At 38.3% G+C, this 24,293-nt stretch overlaps 1 protein-coding gene across 6 annotated transcripts in view; it reads left to right on the top strand.

Annotated features, from left to right (window-relative positions):
• Nucleotides 1-24,293, top strand: part of TRAK1 (trafficking kinesin protein 1) — a 91,438-nt gene that overhangs the window by 61,284 nt on the left and 5,861 nt on the right. For 3 of the 6 annotated variants that reach the window (XM_077809275.1, XM_077809272.1, XM_077809277.1), the window contains exons 7-14: nucleotides 888-1,018; nucleotides 1,525-1,599; nucleotides 2,448-2,585; nucleotides 3,886-3,962; nucleotides 6,809-7,045; nucleotides 8,026-8,342; nucleotides 12,930-13,145; nucleotides 23,019-23,121. In XM_077809275.1, coding sequence (XP_077665401.1) covers nucleotides 888-1,018; nucleotides 1,525-1,599; nucleotides 2,448-2,585; nucleotides 3,886-3,962; nucleotides 6,809-7,045; nucleotides 8,026-8,342; nucleotides 12,930-13,145; nucleotides 23,019-23,121 — 1,294 coding nt within the window. Of the gene's footprint in view, nucleotides 1-887; nucleotides 1,019-1,524; nucleotides 1,600-2,447; nucleotides 2,586-3,885; nucleotides 3,963-6,808; nucleotides 7,046-8,025; nucleotides 8,343-12,929; nucleotides 13,260-23,018; nucleotides 23,122-24,293 lie in introns of all 6 variants that reach the window. The other 3 variants (XM_077809276.1, XM_077809273.1, XM_077809274.1) reach the window with 2 other exon arrangements.

Here is a 24,293-nt window from a genome sequence, read left to right as displayed (position 1 = left end):
GGAGTTAAACCATTAGGATCGCAAGTTTATGCATGAAATGAAACTATTTTCAGACTTCTAAAACTTCTTGTATTAAGTTGAACTAGATCTCATTTACTACATAGTTAGTAGGAAAGTAGCCATGAAATTACTGGTAGACATAAAGCAAAATTTTGCATTAATTTCCATTGCAAGATACTAAAAAAATGCTCTAGCTTAGAAATATAGAATGGGATGGGACTCAATAGGTCATGTAGTTCAGTGCCTTGCACTAAGGCAGGACTAAGTACTATCTGGAACTTACCAGGCAGGTGTTTGTCTAACCTGTTCTTAAAAAGCTCCAATAATGGAGATTCCACAACCTCTCTAGGTAATTTGTTCCAGTGCTTAACAACCCTGACAGTTAGGAAGTTCTTCCTAATGTCTGGCCTAAATCTCTTTTGCTGCAATTTAAGCTAATGTACCCATCTTTCTGTTCTTGGGAAAGATAGGTTTGTCCTGGCTCTTTAACATGTCTTAATATTACAGTGAAACCCAGTTACAGTGAAACAGAATGAAAGTTTCGAATTTTCAGTGCATTTCAATGTGCAAACAATTTTACGGTGAATTTTACCATTCAACTTTACTGTTTCTATCACAGTTTAATATGCAGCCTTGGCGCACCATCTTCACTGTATTTGCAAGATGGCAATTTTGTCCACAATAGGAAATCTTGTTTGCAAGTATACAGCCCACGTTGCGGCATCGGTTCTCTATTTTATTTTATTTTATTTATTAATGTCTCTTTGAGGAAGTATCTTTCTGTGCTTTGGAAAAAGGTTCTACTGAATTAAGCAACATTCTGCACAAAGTTCCTCTTTGTATAGACAGTGGGCATTGAGTTGTGATCCTTTCTCTCTTGTTAAAAGGGGATGCAAACATCCAGATTTCCAGTATCTCGGAGGAGTTAGCAAAGAAAACTGAAGATGCTGCCCGGCAGCAGGAAGAGATCACCCATCTCCTTTCTCAGATAGTTGATCTGCAGAAAAAGGCAAAATCTGTAAGCAATAATGTTTATTACACCCCTCAGGAACTTTTCCTTACTCTCCCATATGTGACAGTCTTATTTGACTTAAATCTTTTGCATGGTCATTTTTTAATGTAAAAAGCAGACCTGCCTTTAAGGTTTTTCTTAAGGAAGATATGGATACCTGATTTTTTCCCATTTCATATTAAATATAATGCATCAAAAACAATGGTTAAATTCATCTTGAGTAATTAGAGATGATATTCTGACATTGATTTCAGCAGGGTAGGATTTCACCACAGCTGTTTCAGATAGAAGATATCCATTGATTTCCAGGGCCTAGATGTGAATTTGGAGAGAAATATTTTAATACTAGATGCAGTCTCATGACCTTTTAGCCAATGCGGATACATATATAATATAAATGTCCTGCAGGGAGGAGGGTGGGAGAATTTCACTATTCACATAATTAACAGCTGTCGTGGAAAAAAAGCTATGTAATCGTATTAGTGTGTTTACCATTGTTTGGTGTATTTTAGTGTGCAGTCGAAAATGAAGAACTTGTCCAGCATTTGGGAGCAGCTAAAGATGCCCAGCGTCAGCTCACGGCAGAAGTAAGTATCAAGAAGTAAAATACTAGAGTGATTTGGTAATAGAACAGCAGCTTTTCACTTCTAAATTACTAGTTTAATCCAACCAAGACTGTTAATAACAAAAAAAGCTGTTGGCACCTCATGAATGGTCTATGTGAAATGAGTTTTTGGTCCCAGTCCATTTCTCGATGCCCCAGTGCATTCCTCTCAGACAGGTCCCTGTTCCCATACTCATGTGTACAAGTGTGCCCCAAGCACACAAAATTAACATGAAATGGCGATCTTGTTGGCCGTCTTGGGAAAACAAGGATTGAAGTAGGGTAGGAGGTATAACTACCTTCTGTACCTGTCATGTTTGGTTTTATATTATGGGTTAGGCCTATTAGCAGAGTGAGGGACAACGTGGGGAAATTTGCATTTACTGTACTCACAAAGGACAATCCAAAATTGTCCATCAGTTACCTCTCATGGGCACTACATTCTCTCTCTCTCTCTCTCTCACACACACAAGTTATGCTAAAGGACACTATTTAAATATTAGATTAACATATAATATAAGTAGTTATGGAAAACTGTCTTAGGATGGCCTTGATTTAAGATTTTGTCTAAATACTTTGGAACACTAAAAATCTCATTAAAATGTTCTTTATCTCTTATAGCTTTTACCATTCTAGTTGCTATACTTGTTGCATGCGCATTCCATATGCACATATAATAATATCTAGTTATTGCAATTTACGTGTAAATACAGCATTTTTTCTCTTTTTAAACAGTTTCCCCACCCCCAGTAATTAAAGTAATTGTGGCACTTGCAGGGCAATTGTGCTGCCCACAGTGTGTTGGAATCTTTCTGACTATGCTTGTTACAGTTGCGGGAGCTGGAAGACAAGTATGCAGAGTGCATGGAAATGCTTCATGAGGCGCAGGAGGAGCTGAAGAACCTTCGGAACAAGACCATGCCGAATGCCATATCACGTCGCTATCACTCGCTAGGCCTCTTCCCCATGGTGAGAAGATGTTTAAATGTGCATGTACAGTGCCCAGTGTATTGGGTTTATGATCAGCATGAAACCTCAAAGCACTACTGCAATACAAATAATGAAAAACACTCCATAAAACTTTTCCAGAGCAATTTTGCCCTGTTACACTGGTATGGATCTCTGAAGTAATCCCACTGATGACAGTAGCACAGATTTACCGAGTGACTGCAGTGAAGATGTGTTGATGTGTTAGTTACACCAGTGTAACTTAGCAGCAGAATCTGGCGCTCTGTCATTTTCTCCATTTCTCACTGTTTCTCCATTTCCCACTATTGAGAGAGAGCAATAAACAACTTCTTGTGACTAGAGCATCTTCGTACACATATAGTAGATCCCCAGTAAAGTTTAGAGCTTGCTTTTTTTACATTCCCTTTTTAATATCAAGTATGGGCCAGTTTAAAATACATTTAAGATCCGGGTCTCCTCAAGTACGGATGGTTAGTGTACACGTATAGCTGCTTGTGAAATGCAAGAGCTAAAAAGGAGTTGTATACTTTGTTACAATTTTTTTTTTCCAAATGATTAATTAGTCAGGGAAAAGAAAGTCACTTAGGATGTTGGTTGTTAAGCATTTAATGGACGTGGGGACTTACTAGTGTTTAACTAAGCAATAATAAAATGTTGGTCCATTTTAGGGGATTAGTGTCCAGCTATAAAGACTTAATGGCCCAAAATGCAGCCCAGAGTTTTTAAACACTGCTGAGATACTAATAACCTTGGAAACATATTGTGCCAAGGTAGCCATTACAATTTTATAAGCAGTACATTAAAGAAAGAAAACCTATGAATATATTTTAGTTTTAATGTGTGAAAGAAAAAGTGAGGGGAAAACCCACCCGCTCTATTCTTAAATATGTAATGACTTGTACATGAAGGGAAGCATAATTTTTTGTCAGAAATACAGGACTGAAAGTCAGGAGATGTAGGTTCTGTTATCACCTGTACACATACAGTTTCTTGGCATCTTTGAGCAAGTCACTTAACCTCTCTGTACCTCCATTTCCTCATCGCATCTTCTCTACCTTGCAGGGGTGTTGTGATGCCATTTGCAATAATGTTTGTAAAGCACTCATCCGATGGCAGGCACTATAGAAGTATAAAATAGTTATTATTATTTGTTATTACATCGGCCATTCAGATTTTTTGATTAGTCTCCCAACACTGAAATCTGTTTTTAATTTTAGAACTGCTTTTCTTGCTAGAAATCTTACTAAATTTTGGGAATATTAATTTCATGATATGACAAGAGTTTGTTTGTTTTTGATAGGACTCTTTGGCAGCAGAGATAGAAGGATCAATGCGAAAAGAACTGCAACTGGATGAGCCAGACTCTCCTGACATAACGTAGGATCAATACAATTGGCTCCTATGTTCTGTATGAAAAAAAAAAAAAGTTGATGCAGTTAATTGTATCCAAAATGTATTATTGTTTGACAGAAGAATAGTGATCCCAGAGTGAAATGAAGACTTTCTAAATGCAGTTCCTAGTGGACTGCTGTCCCACATCACAAAAATTGTCATCACAGCAGTTGCTTACTTGTTTTTTCCAAGAAAAGACAGTAGGCCTGGAAGCTGAGCTGCCCTCTAATCCCTAGAGATGGTTCCTTTAGGTCAGGGTTGAGGAACATTGACATCGTGGTGTGGGGAAGCTTTCACTGTTGTGGATAAAGGACTCTCATCTTCAATTTTGCTGTCTTACATTTTTCAGTAGTGCTAAACCCATATTTAAAAAAGAGAAATTTAAAAATAAAGCAGTCTTTTAATGAAACATAAAATCACTTTTTCTCCAGAAAGGATGCAGGCTGAAAGCATGACCTGTCAGTTGTGCCATGCATTTTGATGGGTGAATGAGTTCCTTTAACATGTTTCCTCATTTTCCTGTTTCATTCTAAATGTAAAGTTTACAAGGGTCCTGCTCTCTAAGGGCCTTTTTAATACAATAAATACAACCATGCCTCTTGATAGAACACTTTAGGTGACCTGTCACATTATAATACAGTTTGGGCTTGCCTGTGTAGACCTGATTTAAATTGTGTTAAAACCACTTTACGGATTTCTACAGATCAGTTAAAAGGTTGCAACATTCTTTGGTCCCATCTACAGCAAAGTGTTTAATAACACTACCACATGGCACTGTAAAATCTGCTATGTAAATTTGCCCTAAAAGTTCTCGTAAGCTTCTCTGTGTTGGTCTTGTGAAAGGTGAGAGTAAATAGCTAAATTGGAGGTTTGGAAGGAAAAGTTTGGTGTCTTGCCCATAATCTATTGGGCACAGGCAGGAGTGGAAACAGATTGCCTGCTTGTTTTTTTGTAGGTCCCCCTGAAAGAAGATGTGAGCTTTTAATTATATATTTCCCCCAGAAATTATTGCTTTAATTCTTATGTGATGGAAATGTGCATACTGAAACAGGGAGTGAAAGGGATAATCTTGAACTGTTACCCTATTAGACTTGCCTGAGTAATGATTTGGGATAAGTCACTTGGTCCCCTCTCTTCCCTAGGGAGTAATAGCAGAAATTCCCAACAGTGTGCTGACTGACTGCGCATCTCAAGTGAGAGTCTTCATGCAGACAAGGCCTCAGCACATTCTGGCATTTTTTCCTCCCATGTCCATCAAACCTGTTAGGAGTGGTAGCAGCAGTGACAATATGTTTAGCTAAAATTCCCTACTGTAAACAAAATCTTGGTTTAAGGTGAGGTGAGTGCAGCACTGTTGTTCATTCCAAAGCCTAAATCCATTGTAGACCAAGGTTGGGATCACTTGACAGAAAAGAAAGAGCCTTCCCTACTGATGTAAATTGTATATAATCTGCAACAAGTCTAACCAGCCTACACTTTTATAAATAGGTGAGGTAATTTGAAGTAAACTAATGTTAATTAGGAGAACCTGATTGAGCTGTATCCTGACTTAGCCTGAGCTCTCCAAAGAAGGGAGGGAGGGTAGAAGATGAAGCCCTGATTCAACAAAACACTTAACTTCAAGTACTTTGTTTAAGTGCACTTTGAGTCTGAGCTTATAGGCACAAATGAAGCTTGAGCAAAATGAAGCCGCGTGTTTCTCATACAAACTGCATGGGACCTGATTCTCCTAACACACTGATATAACTCCATTGAGGCCTGACTTATGTTTGTCTGAATGAAAAAAGAATCAAGCTCCGTTAGTATAGATAAGACCCCCCTCCCCCAAATAAGTTTGTAGGTCTTATTTAATGTACCTTTTCATCCACAGATTCTTACTGCATCTAATTAATGTTTTGTGCTACTACTACCAGCCCCATCCAGCTATTTGTCAGTGAAATATTATCTCTATTATCCACTTTGTCTTTTTACATTCCCCCTGTTATATGTTTGCCTTTGTTAATAGTGAACAAAAAAGGCAAAAAATCCTCTTGGACAGCGTCATGCTATTTTAGGGATGCTCACACTTTTCTGAGATACTTAAGGCATGTTGTTGTAGAGCTTCTGCACTAAGGACACAGCTGTTCAGTACACACCAATTGAACAAACAAATATGAATCATAATAAAGCGCTCGTATGAATCTCCTGATTAATTATTATACCCTTGCAAAGCTGTGGAAAATGGAAGCTGGTGGGGGGGAGGGATGAGGGAGGGGGCTCGATAAGTGTCTGTAGTCTGAGTTCTGGTTGAACCACGCGGTGGGGCCTCTTGTGACATGCCACCTGCGGTAGAACAGGTTTATTTTTTAAATCTCTGTCAAAACTTCCCCCCCTTATTTTACTCTTGAATGAAAACAGTTATAAGTCAGAAGGATTATGGGAAAAGAGAGAGAGAACTTTAAAAGTAAGTCAGAATTGAAGCTTACCAACCTTGACAGTCTCTACTGACTTGCTGTATCCTCTTCCTGCATATAAAATAAACTATTAAAAAAAAAAAAAGACAAGGTTACAATAGGTCAACATCTAATGTTTCAAAATTGAACTGTACTTCAGAATTATGAGAGAATGTTGCATGGTTTGGCTTGAATGTTGTTTTGTCACAAATCATGTTTTGGAAACCTGACTATTGCAAGTATCAGACCAAAAGTATGTTAGGAAAGGTGTCAAGACTGGATGTGTAACTGTGATATAATTGATCAGTACTGATCCATTCCTGTTTCTCTAATACTCAGTGTTTGAAGGCACAATTTTGCTTGGTGTTGTGGTTACTGACTGTATGTGTATTTTATCAGTCACCAGAAGCGGGTCTTTGAGACTGTGAGAAACATAAACCAGGTTGTCAAGCAGAGATCCCTGACTCCATCTCCAATGAATATCCCAGGATCTAACCAGTCTTCTGCAATGAACTCAGTCATTTCTAGCTGTACCAGCACTCCACGTTCCAGTTTCTATGGGGGAGACATCTCCAACAATGTGATAGACAACAAGACCAATAGCATCATTCTAGAAACAGAATCCTCTGACATTGGGTCAGTACTACCTAGCTAGGCTGCACAATTGTTTTCTAATATATATGAGGCAGGCAAAGCATTTTAATATTTATCTCTTCCCTTTAAATCATTTGTCACAGATTAACATAATGGCCTACATTTTGTAAAGTTGCTAGATAGTGTGCATCAATGTTTGAGCACTCAACCTGAGACAGCATGATAAAGGGAGCCTGATTTTCAGTGCAACAGAATGAGGCATCTAAAATGACTAGTCACTTTTGAAAATGCAAGCCAACATTCTTAACAAATGATATTTCACCAGTTTGAATTAACGTGAGAGGTTTGTTCTACATGCAGTTATAGCTAACTCTCTCGATCCTAAAGAACGTGAAGGTGACTTATAAAAACTTGTAAGTAAAACTAGTCAGAGCCTTGCTCTTCATTCAATATTTGTTTTTCCCCGGTATGTTTTACAACACGGAGCATACTTTCTAGTAAAATGCTTATTATTAAATAGTTCACAAAACAAGTGGCTATTTACCAGCAAAATGTATTCCTTTCGTGGTTGATAATCTGGGTGCTCCTGTAAGGCTCTGAGTACCTTCAGTCCCCACTGATTTCACTGGAATTGGGAAAGTGGGGGGGATCAGCACCTCTTTGAAGGTTCTCAACTCTTTGTAGGATTGGGTCTTCAATTGACACATTTATTTCCATCGTGGTTTGTGGCAGGGAAGAGGTTTCCACTGTACATCAGAAGCAGATGAGTTTAAGTAGTGGAATATGTATTCCAAGGCTAAAAAATTAACTTTACTTCATGTCCTTGCCTTGGTATGCAGAATTGGACACCATTTTCAAGACAAGACAAGTGTGTCCTCTCAGACTTCACTGTAAGACTAGCATGTTTTGAGATGTGACGAGCGTAAGACCATGTTGGTGGTTGAATGCCTGGGAAATAGTAGATGAAGTTTAAGCTGTTTTAAGCTGTTTTCCTTCTTTTTCTTTTTTCTTGTTGTGTTTAGAAATGAAGACAAGAATAAGAAGCCTGGAACTCCGGGGACACCTGGTTCTAGTGACTTGGAGACAGCTCTTCGAAGGTTGTCCCTTCGGCGAGAGAATTACCTCTCAGAGCGGAGGTTCTTTGAAGAAGAACAGGACAGGAAGTTACGGGAACTGGCGGAGAAGAGTGAAGGGAGAAGTGGTTCCATTACACCAACAGAGAGCATCATGTCATTGGGAACTCACTCCAGGTTTTCAGAATTCACTGGATATTCAGGAATGTCCATCAGCAGTCGCTCCTACCTGCCAGAGAAGCTTCAAATTGTGAAGCCCCTTGAAGGTGATAATAAAGGGCCTCGGCCTTTATTTGTTATTCTTAGTGACTCTCTGTGGTCTCTGATCCATCACCAGAAAGCAGGAAACCTCTATAATACATACTCTTTTTACTTTAGAGATAGTCATCCTCGTTGTTGGTTTGAACTCTTCTAAAAACTAAAGTAAATTTCTCCATAAGCCTTAAAGAAGGTGCATTGCATAAAAACAAATAAACCACACCATAGAGAGTATAGTCAAGAACACATAGTTGAAAAATATTTCAGTAGAGCTGTTGTATAACTGAAATGAATCCCATTATTAATTTTTCATGCACATCATGTATGCATAGAGTATTGAGGGCTGGCGGGGAAAGTATCTAAATTTATCAGAGCAGACCTGGGGAGCATCAGACCCAATCCTGAAAACAGGTATGTATGTTAATATTTTTATTCTGATGAAGTTAGTTTTGATGGAACGACTGACATAAGTAAGTAAGTGTTTGCAGGATTGGGTCTCAACTTTTTTACATCTGGACCTGAGTTCAAAAACTATGAAGTCTTTGGTCTCACATGTAAATGACTTATTTGATTTCAGCCAAGCTTCTTATATTTCTCCCCATCACAAAACAAAGCAAGATAATTGGTGGTCTGTACTCAGAACTAGAATATCAGTGCTGTTGCTTTTCAGAGCTTAAAGCATGTTTCCATCGGTGTGTTGTGTGTGCCTGGCTCTATTGAATGCTTTCAGTTTTCATCAGCTGTTTTGCCATAGTGTGATTTCATGTGTGCAATTATGTAAATCCTGTTAGGAGCTTCCCTTCTGCTTAGTGTTTTTGTTCTTTGTTTTTGGGATTTTGTTTTTTACAGAACTGTAATATTTCATGAAATGGTTCATGCACGTTTTAATTTCACCAGTGAACTTGCAGCATTTCCTTTAAAAATAAAATGAATGGATCTTCAAGCAGACAGAGCATTTCTCATGATTATTTTCAATGGAGATAAAGCTTATTGTTTTCCATGAAGAAATTGGCATGCTGCACCTACTCAGATGATTCTATAGCCATAGTACTCTTTTTAAGTGGTATCATTTCTGTTTTCATGATTGCTTTCATCTAGTAACCATTTGGAGTTCTTATATTGCTTTTAGAAAAGGGATGTTCAGACTTCACTTAACATATATATTGGTTGCTAACATTGTAATAGATTTCTGTCATCTAGCTATATCCTTGCTTTTTCCTTCAATAAACTCTTTCAGTCTTCATGATCTTTCTATCTGTCTGTCTTTTTAATTTTCTCAGATTTGCTCCAGGTTCTTCTTGGGGGTGGGGCATGCTGTGAGGGAGCGGGGAAGGTGTATTGTTCTTACCAGATCACTCTCTTTCCCTTGAAATTTCTGGAACACTTTCAGCATGTCTTTCACAGTCCATTAGTAACATGTGCTTGTATCTCTGTCCATTTTCTAATTTTAATGATATTTACCATCTTTTAAAAAATAAGTGATTTTGATTCCATGTACCACTCTGATTAGATTCTTCAGGAGAAAGGATTACATTTTTTTCTTAAATTTAGAAAAACATGGATCACTATTGTGCAGCAAATAAGTATTGAATATTTTTCCCCTACCTAACATAAGTGTAATTCATTATATCTTTACTGAATTTTGTTATTCAGTAGTTACTAGTGTGTTTTTATCTTAAGGGTATATGTGCCATAGAAATCGAACAAATTACAGTCAATGCTTTGTTAATCCACTTCAAATTTAGGTGATTTCTATTCCTTTGAAACAGTGTTGTAAATTATAGTAAAAGAAATAGTGGATTACACTTAGTGTGGAAGACATTATTCCCATTCTCCTCTTCCCTTTAATCAGGTTTGGTTAAAAAGGGAAAAGTGGCTTTGTTACACATTTAGACGATAGTGGGACTCTCTCTTTGCATTGCATCAGATTGTTCGTTTTTGGTTCATCCTTTTTTTCTTAGTCCAATTTCCTTAGTTTTCTGTATCCATAGCATCTTGTACCATAAGTGCCATGTGTAACTCCCCAAATCCACTGAGAGTATACATTCATGAAATATGGCCTTGAGGTTGGCTCAGTCATTCAGTATCCATCTATCAGTGATGGCACCTTCATGGTGTTTTCTGGCTTCCCTTGGCCCACACAGTACACAGATCAAATTTCTTCTCAGCTTTGATCTTCCTCAATAAATTTGTGAACAGTTACACATGCGAATAAAGCAAATAAAATTTCAGTTCTCCTCAGTGATTCTGCAGTCTAATTGTTCTACTCCATAGTTCCACTTTTTCTGATTTTCCTTCTGATAATTTATAATTTACAAGAATTTGGTGTAGCAGATGCTTCTTAAAGCAGCACTGCTTTCCACTCTCATTGTTTTTTGAATGATGGATGTGTCTCAAAACAATTTTCTGCATTTTATTGCTTTCCCTATATCTAACTGTAAGAGAAAAACTATGTTGCCTTCCGCATTTGCAGTAATTTTTGAGAAAAAAAATTAAATCCAGAACATTATTACTTTTCACTTTTTAAAAAAACCTATAATGAAGGAGATATAACATACCACTGTGTAGCTCCTCACAATGCAGATGTAGCTGAAACTTCCTCCTGTGTGCAGTGAAGTTTACCTGGCTTTGACTTTTTTTGCTCTCATTTTGCCCACTGACTGCTTTCTTTCTACAAAGTTGCTACAAGATGTGGATTTTGGTGAGGTCTGACGTGAAAAGGGTATTTCTCCAAAAGTTTTAACGTAAGGAGTGAATAGGAGTCAAGGAGTCAACCTGCATAGAATTGTACAATAGCATGTACAGAGAGGTTTTGGTTTCTGTCATTTGCTTTCTGAAACATCCTGTGGGGTGTTTGTGGCTTTTAATAAAAGACACACCAATATCTGAACACCTCTATTATCCATCTCTTGCAATAGAATCTGCACAAAGGAAAACTTACGTGGAACAGCACAGTAATAAATATTGGGGAGAAAATGTTACTTTTCTTTGTCCATAAACTATTTATTTTCAAATGGTCACATTCACCCTAGTGCAGAGGGCCACCCCAAGGCCAATGTGCAACTTTGATTGGATGTAGTCCATCAAACGAGAGACATTGCTAGAGCATAAGCATTTTGCTGGCCCTCTGTACCAGGGTCAGTTTAATCCAACATGTGTATCTTTGTCTGTACTGCAATACTTGAAGGTTTCTATTATTGATTTTTCTCTGATATAAGCTGAAAATGTTGATTTCAAAACACAGTGGGCGAGTTTCATTCCTGGGGCAACTCATTTACTTCAGTAGTGCTAAACCGAGAATAAATATGGCCCATTCTTTTTACATTCACTGTTCCCAAAAGTCCAGTTACTATCCAGAATGTATTTTATGTAGTTTGTTGTTATTGATGTAAAGTAATAATTTACTCTGTGGGTATTTTCAGATACATGACATTAATTCATCTAAGACAGCCCCTCCACAATATTATGGTCCATTAGGTTTTGCATGTAGAAGACCAAGTAACTGAAAATTGATAGTCTTAAATACCACATTGAAACCAAACACATTATTTATTGCATTGTATCACATTGAATAAACACCATTTTCTGGTAAAAAGAATTGAATAATTTTCTTGGTTGTGTGAAGAGGAATGTTCTCAAGTATGTCACTAGCATGGGATTTGAAGCAAATTACCTCAATATTTTTTCTATACATTATAAAAGAGTAATTGATGTGGGCTGATCAGAGTGCAATTTCTGAGTTCTTGGGTTTTGATGTAGGGTTTAATCCTACTCCCAATGAAATAATGATAAATCTTCCACTGATTTCAGTGGTTGCAGGGTCAGGTCCATAACCAGCACTCCTCGACTGATGTGTACACTGATGAATTGCTCTTGCTGGCTCATTGTCTCATGTTTCATTGCTCTCTTAAAAGTGTACCTTTTTCACACCCAAAATGTTACTTCCCAAGGATGAAATTGCAGGTATAGTAGAGTATGCTTATGTACTAGTGCATTCCAGTAGTATACAGGCTGTAAAAGTACCTAGAATTGATAAACAAATCATTGGTGTTTTCCTCCTTCCTTTAAACTTGAATTGATATAATTTTCTAGCATCCGCTATATAATTGTTCTCCTCCCCTTAGTCCCCAGTAGTAAATTCTAGTGTGTGCTATCATCACCCTTCTTAGGGCAGAAATCTTTGGTGCCCATTTTTCTGACTTTGCCCATTTTGGTGATTAGTATGCTGTTTAAATATATATTCTCTTTAATTCTGTATTGTTAGTCCCAGCGTGCATGGTCTGAGAAGAGGATGGCACTACCTACCCTCTTTACAATAAGGAAGATTTGGCCCACTGGCTTTGTCTAGTGTTTGTCACTGCTTTATTTCATGTTGGTCTGGGACAATCTAAAAGCCATAGTTCTGTGGCGGTGTACAATCCTATAAATACAAGAACTAAAGACCAAATCCTGGAAGCATGGAGCCAATGGCAGAGCTTCAGTGGGACGAGGATTGAACCCTAGATGAGTGAAATGAGAATATCCAGATGTTCAGCTGAGAGAAATACTCAGGCTTGCTTGCTGATTTTTGTTTTGTTTTCTTCTTCCTCTTAAAGGTTCAGCCACTCTGCATCATTGGCAGCAGCTAGCTCAGCCTCACCTGGGCGGAATCTTAGACCCAAGGCCTGGGGTTGTCACTAAAGGCTTCAGAACTCTGGACCTTGACCTCGATGAAGTGTACTGCCTTAATGATTATGAAGAAGATGAGACAGGTGACATTTCTTACAAGGGCCTAACTACCTCGACGCCAATTCAGCACACAGAGACCTCAGGTGAGAGGTCACAAGCACAAGTGACTGTTTCAGACAGCAAGAATAATCCAAGCCAGTCTCAGGCTTTCACAGAGGAGATGCAGGAGTCCACGACTGCCGATGATGAGGGGTCTGGTGAGGGAACCTCATTAAGTCCAGTAAAATTGACATCTTTACAGGATATTGATTACTGGGCTGTTCTCACATCTCTCCAGAGCATCATCCATAGTGTCTCTTTGTGTGTAGCTTCTGCACATTAGTGTGGGCGGCAATTAAAATACGCCCGTTCTAACATTAGTTCAAAATGTTTCTTTCTTTAACAAATCTTCTAATTTGTTTTACATTTTTTAAAGCACATGGTTAATTTTTCCTTTTTAGTTTGATAAGAGAAGGCTGCTAAAAGGAAGTGGTTCGTTCAAATGATTGAGAGAGAGACTGGGGTTTGTGATATGTTTGTGTGTACATATACATAATATATATACACTACGTTCTATGTGTTTACATAATATTTTTCTAGACATTCAAAAAGGATAATGCCACATTCCTTTAATTCGTGTTTAGAAAAAGCTGGATTCTGTAAGGCTAAATGTTGAAAAAAGTGCTTCTAAGTTATATTTGTGAAACAAATAAATGTGTCTTCACTTAAAATTAAGCAAAGGAATTTTCCAAATTTAGTGTCCAATTACCTTAAATATACATTTCTTAAAATTTAGCCCATAAAGATTTTTGTCATCTAGCTAAGAATTAAAGGTATTTTGTATGTGGAAGATACAGTAATCACATCTGATTTTCCTTACAAACACTAGTTTTTCCCTTCCACTGAACCACTTCCAAATTCTACCCTTAGGACTCAAAGCATCACTGAATATGTTAAATGACTCAAAATAGTGTTTTATACACTGGATATTGTGAGCCATGTCACACACAGTTTGTGGCTACACAGAGTTTACAAATTTTCTTGCAATGTAGGTATATTGAAATTTATCTTAAAATAGATTTAAGTTTGGAAGGGAAGAGTAGTTTTATATCTGACAATTCACTGGTTTTATGGTTTCATAATAAACATAGTTCTTTATTGGTGACAAACCCAGCCAAAACTGATGTTTCCATGAAACTAAATCATTTATATCTAGTCATTTTTCCGAATGGCACTTTTCTTTTGGATGAAATTATACTTTGTGTGTGAAGTCATAGGAAATTAGATGGCTTCTAAGGGCTGGATTTTACAAGGTGCTTGGAACCTGCCATGAGGTACTAAGCGCCTTCAGATCACATAAAGGTGAATGGGAATTCAGCACCTCTCAGTATTGTGCCCTAACTTCATATAAGATGCAGTTCTCCCTGTAGATTGTAGCAGGAATCTGCTAGGTGCCAAATGCTTTCAACTCCTATTGCAATTACAAAAATGGACTTTACTCTTTGAAATCCATTGTCTAGTGACTGGTATTTATTATGAAGAAAATAAGTGTCTGTGGAACTATTATTAGCTGTAAGTAAGCTTGACAAGAAAGCAATTTTTTTCTTTCTTTGTCAGTTTGGTTTAAAGGCATTAGAACAGTCCCTTCCGATCCAGGAGACTCTCACCATCTCAAACCGTCTTCCTAAATTGTTGAATATGCCAAAGAAATTGGCAAGTGTCTAATGCTAAATGTGTGACGGGTCCCACTAGTGGTCCCCTTGATCGCAATGTGACTACTCACATTAAAGTTTAGGTATGTGCCTAAATACATTGCTGAATTGGGGGAAAGCTACCAGATGTTTTAGAATGAAGGTGAAGAAACAACTTTAATAAGTCGAAGAAGGAAATCCATGGAAAACTTTGAACTGTCTTCCATCTCCAACTCCTCTTCCAAATGGCACAGGTTTTGGTATAGCCTGTTCTGTCCCATTGTGGAGGACCTAACAGCATTAGCGAACCACAGCCAGATTTGCAGTTGCTATGGGTCTCATTCAAGTGAAGGAATGAGAGATTGCAGCTCCCTTTTTTCTGCATTGGAGTAATTCAGCACTTTGGAAGTTACCAACCACCTCTTATGCTGTTAGATGACTGGAATGCAGACTTTACATTGCCAACACATTGTCATTATTGTACTTTTTTTTTATGGAGCCTTATAACCACTCCCATCTCTTAACAAATGTGGATGAAACATGTAGCTGATGTCAGGTGAAGCTTTGGTATGACTCCTCATGCTTCTCAGAGCATATCTGTCTGACCTCAGCAGTCATGAGTTATATACCTACTTCCACACTTTCCTTTTCAAGAAAAAGAAATTTCTGGAGGAAAAGCTCCTGCAAAGAGGCAGGAATAAACCCTGAAAGACTGGATAAATAATGTCTCATATAAGCAAGAGGGTTATAACAGGCACTGTGGTTCCTTAATGAAAAGGGCCTGATGAACATTCACTTACCTGAAGCAATTACAAAGAGACTACCATGCTGGGGAAACTCTCAAACAGATCAGTTTATAGTGAAAAGTGTCCTTAAAATAAATATTTACTTACAGCTGTGCACATTGTAAATCTAGGGTACACAATCAGTGTTTATCTTTTAGGGACAGTCGCTGCAAAAGGATTTGTTGGGAGAGATTCATAATATTTTTTCTACTTTTGATTAATTTAAAAAGCTATTCTGTATTTAAATATTGGCAAAACTGCTTTTCTCAACTTATCTTTTCTTCTTGTTTGATATTGCAGTGAAATCAAATGCTGATTTTTATTGATTGATTTATTTATTTGTGACCTTCCATTCATTTTCATTCCATCAGAGAGTACAGCAGTGTCACACAAACAAGGCTGATTTCATTACAAGATCAAGCAAGTGGAGAAGCTAGGCTATCAGGGAATAAACTCTTCTCTAAGAACACGACTGACATAAAAGCAAAGAGAATATAGAAAGTAATCCGGACGATCAAATTTCATTTTGTGGAAAAACTCAAGTTTTTTCCATTGTGGAATTCCCACTTTGAGACGTTTGAAGCAAGAAAATACCTTCCTTACAATGAGTCTTGGCAGGCTATAAAAATATTACAACTCCTGGAAATAAGCCCTTACAGGATCATATGCAACAGTAGGATCTTCTTAGCCTTTTGGCTATGTGTCAATTTATCATATATGTCTACTTCTGAGGATTACATACTGCCCTGCAAGAATGAGAGAGGTCTTTTCTACCTCCAAGAACCACATCCTTCCATCAGATGGTTGTGAGGAGCATTTCCAGTTCACATCTTTATGGGCAGCTAAAGTGAGCTGCTATGACTGCTTTGTGTGGCCTGCTGATAAGCACTTGCAATGATCATTCTCTTTAAGTGCTAATATCTAGGTTCAAGAGAGCAAATATGGCTGATGCTTTCGGGTAGTGCTGAAGACGTCATGGCCCAAAAAAAGGAAGGACAGTGCAGTTTGCCTCCTGTCTGGATGATGGGTTGGGACATAAATCTCTGCTGACTAACGGGTGACTGATCTATGTTTTTTAGAGTTTTCTCTCCAGGTTTGAGAACTGCAGCAAATGTAAATGCTTTGAATAACTTCCGCACATGGGACCAGAGTAATGGTCATGGTATTAAGATTTTTCAGTACTAGTTGAGCCCATGACCCTGCAATATATGGGTGAACTGCTGTGTCCACAGAGCACTCCAGGTTACATGTGGGAACAGCCATCTGCCCAGGTATTGTAAATTGCACGATCAGGGCCGTAAACAATATCCAGATTCTCTGGGAAATATGTATTCTCTTACACTGAGATTTTTCAACATAATTGAAGTAGTGAGGATATTAAAGGGGTACTGTCTAGTTAAAACCCAATACATTTTAAAAAATAGCCTTATTTGTGCCAATAATACCTAAGATTATTAAAGCTGAAAGACTTAAATGTCTATTTTTTTCACCTTTTATGCTATTTCTTTCCTTTTTTTAAAACCTTCATTGTGCCAGACTTAGTCAGTTTTAGTTTGTAGTCAGATTGTCTGGTTGAGGTACTCGAACAATGCTCTTTCGCTGAAGTTTTCAGAACCACGAAAGAATGTTTCACTGAAATAAAGGCTGATTAGGGGTGTTCTATTCTGCATATTTGTAAATAATTAGTTAATAGGAAAAGCGCCAGTAGATGGCGTTCAAGAATATGTAGCATAGTTCCTAGGATAAGTAACTTTTGCAACAAAATCACATTAAAGAATGTACAGAAATATATTTATAAAAAACCTCATTTTTGGTCTAAAACTTGACAGAATCCTTTTATGAGACAGAAGGCAATTTCAGATGGAGACTTCCGTATATAGGCCCTAAGCCAGCAAAGGACTTAATATACTTTAAGCATCTGAGTAGTCCCACTGCAGTTAAGTGCATATTTAATTGTAGGCTGATTCAGGGTCATAGGGATTGATCCTGCAGCTCTTAATTTGCATGAGGTTACTTGTGTGAAGGAGGATTCCAGGATCAGGCCCATGCACTGATTTCTTTTTCAAAACTTGGCATTTAAAGGTAGAGAGAAGGGGAGATTTTAGAAACAAGTGCCTAAAAGGATGGAAGTACATAATGAATGCCTTAAGTCTGGTTGTTTTTAGGAAGACTATTATATGCCTACAAGAGATTATTAGCAATACATGGAAAAGGAATGAAAATACACTAATATCTATTTAAAACAAAGTGCTGATGCACATTTGTATTATCTTTTCTAAGATGGTATAAATATTTGAAAGGCAGTTTTGTAAAAGGAAGAGTTGTCAATATTAATTTTTGCTTATTGTTGTTAAAAGTATTACAGTTTGACTCAAATATCCTAGCCTGCCTACAGTCAGGTAGAAGCCAGATTAATGATTAAAAAATGTGAAACTTCTTCATTTCTGTACTGTATGGTTGTATATTTTGTGACAAGCAGACCTCAGTCAATAACAGCCTAGAAAAATCATAGAGATTCCACATAAATAGTGTTTGATACCAGAACCCTTGCTGAACTAATGTATCTGCTTCCATTACAGGCCATTCTTTTGAACAGTTGCTCACTCATTAAACCATCCTTGCTCAGTTATGTTTTATTCTTTGGTTCTAATGCAAATATAATTAATGTGTTACGTATCACAAATAAGAAATTATTGATATACCATCTTAGGCATTGTTAAGATGTGAGTTGGAGTGGGTTTTTTTTTTTTTTTGTTTGGTGGGTTTTTACTATAAAACCCATTAATAGTAACCAAGTAAAATAACATTACTAATATTGAGTCTTTGACTCAGTCTCTCCACCAAAGCCAGGTAATTCTGTCCTTCCTCCTCTTGTGTCTCAGGACTTTAACTCATGATAGAGAACTCAAGAAAAGCTTGCTGTTTAGAGAGCCATTCATTGCTCAAGCACAGAATGGTGGGTGGAGAAGAAGCTCCAGACCATCACTTTTGAAGAGGGATGAAGGTAGAAGTACCTTGCTTGCCCTCCTCTCCATCCAAAACTTTTTGCTCATGGAAGTGCATAATAGATGACAAAATGGTCAATTTTATGCGTTATCACAGAAAAAATGTCATATAGACACTTGCCTGTGGGTCAGTCAGGGTTATGTCCTCCGAACAGCAGAGACCTCCAGATAATCAAAACATGATCTCAGCCCCCTTTACATGGGCTGGTTCTGGCAGACTATCCCTGTTTGATTTTTGACTCCAGCAGACGTAACTAGGCTTTCAGCCATTAACTTCCCCTATCTCACCCTGTTTCCTATCAGCAGAATTAGTCTGCTGTAAGTTCACCAGCAACAGAGACGGTAAAGCCCCTTGGAGGGGACCTTTCTCTCTCCATGCCAGAGCTACCATCTTCTGTTGTCCAGGAGAATAAGCCATGCTGAGTTATAGGAAGTACCTGAAACATCCATTCTGCTTTGCCATGTGCCACTTGATGACACAGACAATGTTTTTTGCCAGGCTGTGTAGGTTCAAGCATTTCTCCTCCCCTTTGGGGTATGTTGATGATGATGTACTAGTAATGGATATCGAGCCCTTGGACTCCATATTTCATATAAAAATAGCACCATCGAAGAAAAGATGCCCTCGCAGGGATCTTGCATTACTAGTCATCCTCCTTCCTTCCTATCCCCTCTAAAGCAGCCATGACTTTTATTTCACTGCAGTGATAAAAGAAATATTTAATGCTTTAAACACCTACTGACCACACCAAAGAGATCAGCTAGTTCCTCCCAATTACAGTTCACTCTCCCATCCCTGCTTCCAGCCAATCCCTGCTAAAGAAGGCAAAGGTGAATGTGGCTTCAGGCCCTAAAGAGGGCAAGTGTCCTTTTGCGGAAGAATGGTGAGGGAGGTGATCCCACGCTCTAATCAAAGACAAGGGACTAGATCCTTTCCTCAGCACAAGCCCACATACGAAATGCTGGACAGAATGGCTCACTCCAGCTTTTAAAAAACACAAACCTAGTCTCTAAGTTCTCCTAGATGTCTTGTGGCCATCCAAGACTTTGATTCACCTCTCCAATTCCTCCACCTATTTCAGGGGAACTATAGATCTGATGAGAGAAATATTCTGCAGTGCAAAGATGTACAATGCATTCCACTCAGTGCAGCCTCTCACAAGATCAATCAACATCCTTGGCATAATGGAGAACAAGAGTCTGGACCCAGTTTTATATGTTAATGCGTTTCTGTTAATTTCAGTAATTTTTTTTTCACTTCTTCCACTAACCAAATTTGTCTACCAGTGCTCTGCGGGTGAGGCAGGCCCTAGGCTCTGCTATAGCCCCTTTGTGCCTCTCTGGTGGCACAGAGGGGCCGTAAAACCAGATTAAATGGCCAGTTGAGTATTACCCTAGCACTGGGAGCATGGCTGTGCTGTATCTAGCTGGTAGGATGGCTCCTTGAGGCTTTAGATATCCTGGTTGAACCTGAAACAGGCCTGAGCTGCTCTAAACTGCACTGATTGGTATAAAATCACTTTTGCCCCTCAAGAGAATTTTTTCTCTTTTTTTTTAAACAAATTGTGTTTTGCATAATTTCTCTGTTTTCATCCTACTGTGAATTTTAGTCACTAATTATTGTCTTTTAAAAAAGGATTATTAATAAAAGTACAGAAATGGTCAGGGGCTCTAGCAGGTGTCCCTGTAATGAAATAAGAACAGGAGTACTTGTGGCACCTTAGAGACTAACAAACTTATTAGAGCATAAGCTTTTGAAAGCTTATGGTCTAATAAATTTGTTAGTCTCTAAGGTGCCACAAGTACTCTTGTTCTTTTTGTGGATACAGACTAACACGGCTGCTACTCTGAAACCTGTAATGAAATGTATATAAAACAGACTGAGGCAGGATTCTGAAGGTACCTTGCCATCCATCAGCATTGCAGATGTTTGTTGTGGAATATGCAGGGGAGAGCAGAGCATTTTCCTCTTCTTAAATGCAGTTGGCTGTTGTATCTTGATAATTTGATGACTTCTGCAGAAAAGTATTATTTTAAATGTCACAGGCCAGATCCTCAACTAGTGTAAATCTACATAGTCCCCTTGAGTTCCACACCAGTTTACACCAGCTCAGGATCTGACTCATGTTCTGTAGGATGGTTTGCTTAGGAATAAGTCTTTTGTTTGCATTTCCTGAACTTTGGGTAGTACTGATCATTCACAATGATGGGTTCTTACTCTCTTCATATTGTGTTCAAAGGATGGAAAATACTACGGCAATCTGATAGACTTCTTTGTTGACTGATGGAGGGTGAAGCTGGTCCACGTTCTCCTAGTGGTATTTTGGAGGGTTAAATCTATGGCTTTGAATATTGATTTCTCTTTAATCATTTTGATGTATCCCTTACTACTGGGATCAGTGACGCTGTACTTTTAGCAGCCTTTTCCTATCTCACAGACTCATTAATTACAAGTTTTGCTTTTGCTAATGCAGCTATATCTTCAATGTGCCCATTTCAAATCTGAGAGGAAGCACAATTGGTGCATTCTTCAGTGACCACTGCAATCAATAGGGGAGGGAAATATGATTACTTTTCTGTAGCCATGTGCATAATTGGGCTGGGCTCACAATCTAAAACCAGCATTGCATTGTTCTGTTTTTATTTGTCATCTAGCAAGAACTGTTATATCTCAACTTTCTGTCCTTTGATGTTTTCACCAAATAACTTTTTTCTTGTCCATTATTTGAGATCTTTCTCCAGCTTTTATTTTAATTTTCAATGATATGCAGAGAATCATGATTGCTAGGCTGTGCTCACTTATACAGTAGATAAATACATTGCTCTCACTAATCTCTAAAGCAACGGGATTCCTGAACCATCATAATTATCATCTGTGGAGGTGAAGTAGAGCTGGTTGGCTTTTTTTTTTTTTTTTTTAAATACTGTACTAACAACCAAACTTCCGAACAGGATACCCCAGTGAGTTTAACCAAAAACATTAACTTCCATTAATACATGGCAATGTTTCCTATTATTAAAAAGATGGAGAAGCTAGCTTCGTATTGAATCACCTGTCACGTGCTTAGACACTTGTGTTTCTGTTTTCACCTTTCACTTTGCTCATGCTTTTTCTTACACCTTATACCCTGTGGATATCCTACTTTCTTTAAGGACTGCCTGGCTGCACATGAGTGTTTGAGCTGTAATATTTTTCAAATGAAAGAGGAAATACAGCCACAATCAGAACCTGCCTTGCTTGTTTCTGAGACTCTCTGGAAGTTCTGAATGGTGTGTGGTGTCTGTTCCAGGCAATCTGTCAATCAGTTACATACTGCAACAGTAAAATGTGGCCTAGTCAGGAAATGCCGCAGAGGACTGGGGTGGGGAAGGAAATCACACGCATGGTTTATTGTGCATGTTGTTTTGGACACCACTAATTTTTAAAAGCTCAGATAGTAAATAACCTATGCAATCATGATATCTTTTATTATAGTATTTAACTTCTTTGGTTGTTCCTCAAGCTTTTCAGATGCATGGCTCCTAAACTTTCTGATTAGTTTGCAATAGAATATATTCCACAGCTGCATTGTATAGCAAATAAAAAATAAATTAAAAAACCCACCATTCTGCTAAGAACTTAAGTACATCAGCTTAACCACTTAATGTTTCTTTTCCCTACAAAAAAGATCACCCCCTTTTCCAGATTATCTATACTGTGATCAGAATGTAAGAGCTGACATTTTTACAATTAAGTAACCGTTGGCAATACCAAAATGTTTTTCTATACTTGTCACAGCATATACTTATGAACAATCAAAAATTGCTATCTACTGCAGCTGAGGATATTCTGTCTTAAAAAAACAAGGAAATGTCACAGATGTGCAGTACTGGATCCAAAATTTTAAAAGTATCCTCTGTATGGATGTGAAAGTTGGATAGAGAGGAGTCACTATACATTCTGAAACTTACTAGTAATGGTTTCTGTAGCTTTAGCCTACATAGCTTAGCTGGATCCATTACTGAAATGAAAGGTAATGGAGATGCCTTTACCTGGATCAATCCAGAAGCTGAATTGCATGAGTGTTCAGTATGTTGTAGATGCTCTGAAAACTTGTCTGCACTGGGAATGTTTTCCTGTAATTTCCCACTGTTGCTGCCACTGTCAAGGGTGTTGGTGGTGGCAGCAGCTGGCATTTTAAGTACTGTATCATCTGAACCTGTTTGGAGCAAGATTTGACAGCACCAGTGAAACTAGACTGATGAAAGTAATGGTGGGAAAATTTAGCAACAATTTTTATATTGTCATAATAAACTTAGACTTGTGGAGATTGGTTTGCAGAATGGGTGCCAATTCCAATAACCCAGTAAGCTTGTATATTTCACCTTCCCTGCATCGATCCAGTCCAAGGTATCACATCACTTTTTGCATCTGTTTGTGAGCACACTGAACTTTTTATTTTCTTTTTATATATAAATGCAAAGAATTTGCCTTTTTTTTTTTTTTTTTAATTTAGTACATCATCCTGGGAAGTGCATGTCACAAACCAACTCCACCTTCACCTTCACCACCTGCCGCATTCTGCACCCTTCTGATGAGCTCACACGAGTCACTCCAAGGTAAGGGTTTTCAATGACACACAAACAGTTCAGGGATGCCACAGTCCCGTAGGGAGGAAAAGCAAAGGAATGGCATAAGCAAGGGAATAGTAATGGTATGCATGGGGGTGGCGGAGAGAGGGAATAACAAACTGAAATGTGTTCTCTCAAGCTCCCTGCCAAATCTCTCAACCGCCTCCCATTCTGAAAGGAGGTGTAATGCCTGGATTTACCAAGCCAGTTGAGATATTGCAGAATCTACCTTCTGCCATTCAAATCTGGCACAGGTCAGAAGCTGCAAGTCTCTTAGCCCAGTGGTATACTACCAGTATTTGAACAAAGGGGTTCCATAAAAGTGTACCCACTGCCCCCCCCCAACTGGTTATAAATCCTAAGTACCAAATGTGTGAATGGTCTGAGGATGAAACTCACCCCAGCACAGAGCACCAGCACAAGGAGCCCTATGTCCACTTAAACCCCCAAAATATGCTTTAAGTAAGACTTAAGTGGCACATAGGCTTTGTGCTGCCTCTCTGCACAGGGGTACATTTCACCTGTAGAGAAGAGTGAGGGACTAATGAGTCTATTCATTTGTTATCCCATTTAAACAACCATTGGCGAGACTAAGAATGTATTATACGTTCCTCAGGAAAATATTTGAAAATATCTGGCCCTTGGTACAAGGGGAGCAAATAAATAAAAAATAAATAAATAAATAAAGCAAAGAGGTAATTTTAGAAGCTCCAGAGATAACTCTCCTCTCCTGAGGAGAGGATTCAGTGCTGGCTAGATGTGGGGAGGGAAAGGTCTCAACAAGAAGCCAAGAAATTGTTCAAATGCTCTCTTCAATTTGGTGGAGGAATTTTAAGCTGCTGAGGGCCCCCTGCCACACATCAGAGTGACCGTTTGAAAATGAATTGATGGTTTCAATCTAGTACCTAGTGAACAGGTCGTCTCATAATAATTGGCACTAATAGGCACAGTGTTAGTCAAGAGCGTTAGGATTTGATGACTAAAGACAGTGAGTGGATTTCACACCTAAAGATGGACCCACCATAACTAGTTGGAGGCTGGTGTATAAAGTATTTTTTCCATTTAGAAAGACTACACCCAGTTTTCTCCCCCTTCCACCATCTTCAGCCTCCTCAAGGGAGAGTACCACTGTTTTCCTCATTCATGAGCCAATTCAGAGA

Source organism: Eretmochelys imbricata, chromosome 2 (assembly GCF_965152235.1).
Source record: "Eretmochelys imbricata isolate rEreImb1 chromosome 2, rEreImb1.hap1, whole genome shotgun sequence".
Lineage (NCBI taxonomy): Eukaryota > Metazoa > Chordata > Testudines > Cheloniidae > Eretmochelys > Eretmochelys imbricata.
This window is presented reverse-complemented; position numbering and strand designations above follow the sequence as displayed.